The sequence below is a fragment of the Phoca vitulina genome, unplaced genomic scaffold, assembly GCF_004348235.1.
Source record: "Phoca vitulina isolate PV1807 unplaced genomic scaffold, GSC_HSeal_1.0 scaffold81, whole genome shotgun sequence".
Lineage (NCBI taxonomy): Eukaryota > Metazoa > Chordata > Mammalia > Carnivora > Phocidae > Phoca > Phoca vitulina.
Genome location: NW_022589784.1, coordinates 3,728,440 through 3,735,760, shown reverse-complemented (window position 1 = coordinate 3,735,760; position 7,321 = coordinate 3,728,440). Strand labels below are relative to the sequence as shown.

The following is a 7,321-nucleotide window of genomic DNA, read 5'->3' as shown; positions in this document are numbered from 1 at the left end:
CCACAGACCGGGGGCGGGGGTGGGGGCAGTGGGTGAGCCACAGACTAGGGGCGGGGGGGGCCGGTGAGCCATGGACCGGAGGTGGGGGTGGCGGGTGAGGCACAGACGAGGGGCGGGGGGGGCAGGTGAGCCACAGACCAGGGGCGGGAGTGGGGGCGGTGGGTCAGCCACAGACGGGGTTTGGGGGTGGCCAGGTGAGCCACGGACCAGGGGTGGGGGGCCAGTGAGCCACGGACCAGGGGTGGGGGGCCGGTGAGCCACAGACCAGGGCGGGGGTCGGGACTCAGGCCAGGCTGACCGCAGCTGCCGTCTCCTCCGCAGGAGAAATGTCACCAGTACTGGCCGGCCGAGCGCTCCGCCCGCTACCAGTACTTTGTGGTGGATCCGATGGCGGAATACAACATGCCTCAGTATATCCTGCGGGAGTTCAAGGTCACGGACGCCCGGGTGAGTGTGGGGAGGGATCGCTGGGAGATTCTGGAATCCTGGTCCTGCTGCTCAGAACCTCATGATCTGGACAGGGCTTCCCTAGTTGGGGGTAGAAGCAAAGGCCCGGGGGTAGGAATAAGCAGTGGGGGTTGGGTTGTCAAAGTGGCCCAATCCCTCCAGCACCAAACAGGCGGGAGAGAGCACTGCGTCCCGGTGCTGATCCCACAGTGTCCCCCCGGGAGCATGTGCGGCACCCCTCGCTAGGGAGCAAGGTCCAAGGGGATGGTGTAAGAGGGCGTGAGCGGGGCGTTCCCTGTGGAGGACGGCGTGGCAGCGCTGCAAGCGGGGTGGGGGAGACGTGACAGAGGGTGCAGGGGCTGGGCCGTGGAGCCGTGGGCTGGAAGAGGGTCTTGAATAGCGGGGTTGGGTCGCAGCACGCAGCGGGGAGAGGGGAACGAAGGGTAGGCGGTGTTGGCAGGTGAGGATTCTGTGGAGAAGGGGGTGGTCTGCCGGCAGCTGGTGGAGACTGGCAGTGGCAGGTGGCCCAGTGGGAAGACAAAGGATCACTCTGAGGTGGGAGAGGGGGCGGGTCAGTCATGACGTTGCCAGTGGGTGGCGAAGCCCGATGAACCACCAGTGTGGCTGGTCATGGCGCTTGACTGGTGCAAGACGGTGCCGTTGGATTGGTCGGACGTGGGACTGGAGAATCCGTGGATGGTGCTGGTGGACGTGGTGGAGGGAGACAAGCATGGACAGTGTCGGGTTGGAGGCAGGCGGGATTGGAGAGTGAATGCAGGTGACAGAGGGTGGAGAATGCCCGCAGAGCGTGGTCCCCCAGGTTGGCAAAGGGGGAGGTGTTCTCAGCCCCGGGCGGGGGAAGAGGAGCTGGGAGAAGGGCAAGCGTTTGGCCCGTGGCGGGTGAGAAAATCCATGGAAAACGACTTTGGGTAGCAGAGAATGACGAGCGTTCGTTGACCAATGCTACTCGTGCCGTTGATGGTACCAGATCGAGGAAGGCGGGAATGGAGGCCGTCAGGGTGAGGGGGTATCGCTGGATGGCACCATTTGGGTGGAGAGAGCATGACTGGGAACCCAGAGGGTGAGGGAAGGATGGAGGAGGTCCGTGGAAGACCGTGCCCACAGATGGCGAGGGTGAAGGCTTACTAGTGATGAACTGCGGGAAATGGGCCATTGGGTCGCCATGGCTGGAGCCCGGCAGAGAGCGACGGCGTTGACTGGCACTGCTGGGGAGTGGGAAGAGGGGATGGAGAAAGTCCGTGGAAGGTGGGTGGTGGCGGCCACGGATTAGTTACCGGCCATGGGTGGTGAGAGGCGGGATGATGGTGTCGGTTGGTGCTTTTTAAGTGACAGACGAGAGTGAGTAATGGGTGGACAGTGGACAACGGCGTGGTGTTGGGTGGTGAAGGGTGGAAGGTGATGGAATGGCATGGAGCTCCGGATGGTAGAGTGGAGGAGGATGCAGGAGCATGGCAGCAGAGAATGGCACTGAGAAGGGCAGGTGTCGGGTGCCCCGCAGGATGGTGGCCAACGGTGGTGTTGGATGTCACTTTGGCTGCGGCGGATGGCACCGGACATGTGGACTGGCGGGCGGTGGGCGCTGGCATATAAGATGGCATCGTTGCTAGATGCAGAGGTTGGTGGATGGGGAGGAGCGTGGCGTTGGCACCCTTAGATGCTGACAGACAGCGAGTCCCCAGGGCAGGTGGCAGGAAACGGGGCTGAAGACGGGGAATGCTGGAGGGTGGTGTTGGCTGGAGACAGAAGATGGGACGGGAGGCCGGCCCGGGCGGGAAACCAGCCATGACCGCCGCTGGTCTCCTTCCAGGATGGCCAGTCCCGGACGGTCCGGCAGTTCCAGTTCACGGACTGGCCGGAACAGGGCGTGCCAAAGTCAGGGGAGGGCTTCATTGACTTCATCGGCCAAGTGCACAAGACCAAGGAACAGTTCGGCCAGGACGGCCCCATCTCCGTCCACTGCAGGTGAGCTGTCCCTCAAGCCCAGCTGGGGTAACTGAGGCCCAGCGAGCATGGCCTCGAGCCTCCCCCAGGCTCGCGAGTTTGGGCTCTCTTCGTGCCTGAGGAGTCGGGCAGTCCCAGGGGGCTGTCCGGAGCACCCAGCCCTGAACGGCTGTGCTCGCCCCCAACAGTGCCGGCGTGGGCAGGACGGGCGTCTTCATCACGCTCAGCATCGTGCTGGAGCGCATGCGGTATGAGGGCGTGGTGGACATCTTCCAGACGGTGAAGATGCTGCGGACCCAGAGGCCAGCCATGGTGCAGACGGAGGTGAGAGCCGCGTGCGGGGCCCCGGCTGCCAGGCCCCACACCTCTGCCCCCCTGAGCCTCAGTTTCCTCTTCTGTGAGATGGGCGCAGTCCACCTCGACTCCGGGTTGTCGCGGGCAGAAGTTCTTCGACAGCCATTTAGGGCCAGAGGGGGATTAGTTCTACCTTTTGACCCAAGAGTAGAGTGAAATCCAGAGCCGAGAAGCAGCCCACAGAGTGGGCAGAGAGGCGTCCGTCTCAGTTCCAAAGTCACAGCAAGTTCATGGCTCAGCCAGGACCCTGACACGGGCCAGAGTTCCGGAAATCCACCCCGCCCCCAGATGGGGAAAGTGAGGCCCAGAGCTAGAAGGGACTTCCCTGGGATCACGTGGTGGGCATTCCAAGTGTCCTCAAGGCTGTCCCTTTCCGTCACTTGGGAGGCAAAGCTGGAGTCGGACCCCCAGCCCTGAGGGCCCTGCTGCAGGGGGAGGGGGCTTCCAGGCAGGTAGAGGGGAGGCCGTTCTGGGGCCAGAGCCCAGCCTGTGTGGCACCGCCCCTGTAAGAACCAGGCAGCGGGCCGGCTCCTGAGGGCGATGGGGGCCCCCGGGAGGCCACAGGGCAGCGGAGGCCCTGACCGAGCCCCCGCCCCCTCCCTCCCGCAGGACGAGTACCAGTTCTGTTACCAGGCCGCGCTCGAGTACCTCGGGAGCTTTGACCACTATGCAACCTAAAGCCATGGTCGCCGCCGGCCAGACTCCACCGGCCCCGGATGCCTCTGCCCCTGCCGGGTGGGCCCCCGGAGGCCTGGACCCCCGGCCAGGGCGGGAGGAGGGAGCGGCCACGTGTCTGCACGGCCTCCAGGAGCAATGCGGCCCCCCGAGCCCCCCGTGCAGGGCCCAGCAGCCTCCCTGGCACCGGCAGCCGCCTTCCGAAACTTGGCACATTCCTCATTTCCTTCCAATTCCAAACGAGAGATTCCTGGGGGGGGGGGGGGGGGGCAGTGAGCAAACAGGGGTTCTCCCCGGAACCAGAGGAGGGCAGGGCCGTGCGCTTGAGCCCCAGTCCTCCCCCCCCCCGGGGGGGCCCTCCTGGTCTGCAGCCTGCGGGGCGCCGCCGGGCCGGGGGTGCAAAATTCAGCTTTCTTTTCAGACTCCGTGTAACTGTATCCAGTGACATTTCTTTTTTTAAATAGTGTATTTTTTTTTTCATTTTTTTTTTAAAGAAGAAACAAACCGAAAAAGGAAAAAAAAAAAAAAAAAGACTCGCCAGTCAACAAATTTAAAAAGAACTTTGCTTATTCCTGTTCCGTTCACAGACAAGTCTATTTTTTCACCGCAGAGAACGCTCTCGCGAGGCGGTTGCGTTGGCAGGTGCGCGGGCCCGCGACCCGCCCCTGGCGGCCTGGCTTCCTCCCGCCGCTGTCCTCGGAAGGTGTGCCTCGCTCAAGAACAGGAGGCCCTTGTGCTCCTGGTTTCTTCCCTTTTTTTTTGCATTTTTCTTTTTTTCTTTTTTTTCCTTTTTTAATTCTGAAACATATCAAGGACCGGTCTGAGGGTGGGGCGGTGCGGGGGGGGGGGACAGGGGCTTCTGGCCCACCAGCGTCAGGTTCAAAAACCCACTGGTGTGGGTGCTACCGCCGAGGAGAGGGCAGTGACCCCCACCCCGAACCCCGCCGCCTGAGCCCCCCCAATCTCCCGCCCCCGAGGAGGAGGACTGAACAAAACAGGGGGTCCCGCTTCTTCCGGGAGAGAGAGGCCATGTTCTGCTCGGATCAGGGACCCTTTCCCCCTGGGACTATGGGACAGTTTTGGGGCAGAAGCAGAAGGATGGGATTCCCCACCCCCACCCCTGAGCAAGTGAGTTTTTCTCTTTGTACAAGAGCAGATCTGCCGTTTGCTTTCAACACTGTTTATTCAAACGGAAGCAGCTGGGTGGTTTTCCCACCTCTGCGTATGTAGATATATCGACTTTGTATTAAAGGAAGATCGTCTGACCCCGGCCGGTGGTGGAGTATTTGTCATGCCCCCATCCATCCCTGGGGCGTGCGGGCGCCTGCAGGGCTCGTGCGATCTCGTTCCCTCGGGTACACAGTCTGGTAAGGAAAGTGGCCCAGAGAGGTGGTGTTGCTTGTCCGAGATCACACAGGGCCTGAGGGGCCATAGTGGGATTGGAGCCCAGAACCGAGGCTCTGGTCCTCCAGGGGCCGCCTCACGTCCTCAGTGATAATTGTGACCGTGGCTGGCCATCTGCCGTGGGCCACCTCTCTGAGGTGTGGGAGTCATCAGCCCAAGCTACAGGTAAGGAACCCAAAGCTCAGGGGCGGCCACCATGGAGTCACACAGTGGGTTTGAAGCGGGGCTGGGATTCACGCCCTGGTCAGTCTCCTCCATGGCCAAGGGGGTCGGTGATGGAGCGGAGTCCACAGAGGGAAGCACGGGGTTGGAGCCGCTATTCTTCCCAAGCTGGAGGTCACCCGGTGAGTGGATCCAGACGCCGCGCCAGTCAGACGCTGGGGCACGAAGGGGGAGCCGAGTCTCTTCCTGCTCCGACCCAGGTGCTAGATAGGGGTTGAGCAGTCCCTCCCACGGTCACAGAGAAGCTCCAGGGACAAGAGGGGGAGGTCTTAGGCCAGGGGCCCCACTTAGGAAGGGTGGGGCCACCCATTTGAGAAACCATCAGATCCAGGAGGCAGAAGGTATATATAAAAGGTGCCACGAATAAGCTTAGTTAAATAGATTGATCAAATCCTATATCCCCTACCCCCAGAGTTCTCAAACAGGAAACATTTCTACAGATCCGCAATGGCGATCTCCACAAATCCCAAGAAACCAATAGTAGATAAGATAACCAGACCTTGGCCCCAAGGAGTAGATTCTGTGATAAAAAGTTAGCCGTCTCAAAGAAGGGCCTATGGTGGGAAATTTTAAAGCACTTTTCCTAAATAAGGCAAAGGTTAAAGAAGGAATCAACATAGAAATTACAAAGCCTTTGAAACTGAGCGATTGATTCAGTGAGTTTGTTACGTCGTGAAATCTGTGGGACGCGGACAGAGGGGTACCCAGAGAAACATGTACAGCCTCGAACACGCTGAAAACAAGGAATTCTGAAAAATAAGTGAGCTTAAGAAATACTTGAACTAGGCTTTCAATTCAGTTAACTAGAGAAGAACAGAATCTAAATAAAAAAAAGATAAAAGTTGGATCTAACTCTGGACAGTTTTGAGGTTATTCTTTTGTATTAACAAAACGAAAAACTTTTTGAAAACACCAAAAGTAGATAAATCATTGGTTAAGTACAATCAAGAAATGAGAGTAACCAGGAAGGTGAGAATTAATTACAGACAAGCATTTTTTTTTTTTAATTGTGTATCAGGGGAGCCGAGGAGAAGCAGGGGAGCTGGGGGGGAGGTGATGGAGGTGGTGTGGGAGGTGTCCCTGTCCCACTGCAGGAGGGATGGGGGTGGGGGAGGACAGACCTTAAAGGAAGAAAGATTAAGAAGCACGCGGGACACTGAGCAGCTCCTGAGCTCTGACAAGTAGGGAGGAGGGATCTTTTTAGTAACAGATTGTGGGACAAAAGGGACAGGACTCTCAGGTTATTATTTTTTTTTTAAAGATTTTTATTCATTTGAGAGAGTGAGCGAGCAAGAGAACACGAGTGGGGGAGGGCAAAGGGAGAGGGAGAAGCAGACTCCCCACTGAGCAGGGAGCCCGACGTAGGGCTTGATCCCAGAACCCCGGGATCATGACCTGAGCCGAAGGCAGATGCTTAACCAACTGAGCCACCCAGGTGCCCCCAGAACAGTCCGATTCTAACCCAAACCTGGTCTTACCTGAATCATGCAGGTCTTACTTGACCAAGACTGCTCTGCCCTCAAAGAACCCAGCCCTCAAAACCCCTCTAAGGAAGCATCTCTTTTTTCCCTTCCTTGGTCTCCCGAGCCATTGAAGCAGAAGCGTCTAAATAGGGTCTACCTTCCCCTCCTAACTGGAAACTGGACAAGGAGGATCTTCAGGGAAAGTTAATGTGTCTGACCCTCAGCTTTGGGGCTCAGCCCTTGAGATGCTCATGCTTATGATTGGTGGTAGGTGACAGTGAGTAGGGATTGATCTGAAGACTTCTGGGAAACTGAGGACCTTAGGGAATTGCCTCAACCCACAGACATGATCACCGAGATGGCATCTCCAGTCGCCTTGGCCCTTACCACAGGATACCATAGCATCCACCCCCGTTCATTGAGCACTTACTGTATGCTCGGCTCATGGAGTCTCATTTAATCCAACAATGCACCGGTGGACAGATAAGGAAACTGAGGCTCAAACAATTCAGGTCCCTCACCCAGGATCACACAGACAGTAAGTGGTGGAAACAGGACACGGAGCCGAGTTTGCCCATTTCCCAACTGCCCATGGCCACCCTCACCCACACAGAGCAGCCCCAGGCTGGAAGGGACAGAGCCTAGAGCAGAGCCCATCACCAAGCCCATCACCAAGGGGCCAAAGCGTTCTAGGGCTCTGGCGCCGGGGGGTGGGGTGGGGTGGGAGGGCGATACACACTGTGTCCGAAACACCACCACCTTAAACTGTTTAAAGCAAAAACATCCCTGAGAAA

General features: G+C 58.6%; 1 protein-coding gene across 11 annotated transcripts in view; it reads left to right on the top strand.

Moving 5' to 3' along the window:
• PTPRS (protein tyrosine phosphatase receptor type S) overlaps positions 1-4,708 on the top strand; it is a 99,544-nt gene extending 94,836 nt beyond the window's left edge. For all 11 annotated transcript variants that reach the window (XM_032394454.1, XM_032394455.1, XM_032394456.1 and 8 more), the window contains 4 exons: positions 322-447; positions 2,276-2,430; positions 2,598-2,733; positions 3,373-4,708. In XM_032394454.1, coding sequence (XP_032250345.1) covers positions 322-447; positions 2,276-2,430; positions 2,598-2,733; positions 3,373-3,441 — 486 coding nt within the window. In that variant the 3' untranslated portion in view covers positions 3,442-4,708. The remainder of the gene's footprint in view (positions 1-321; positions 448-2,275; positions 2,431-2,597; positions 2,734-3,372) is intronic.
• The last annotated feature ends 2,613 nt before the right edge of the window (positions 4,709-7,321 follow it).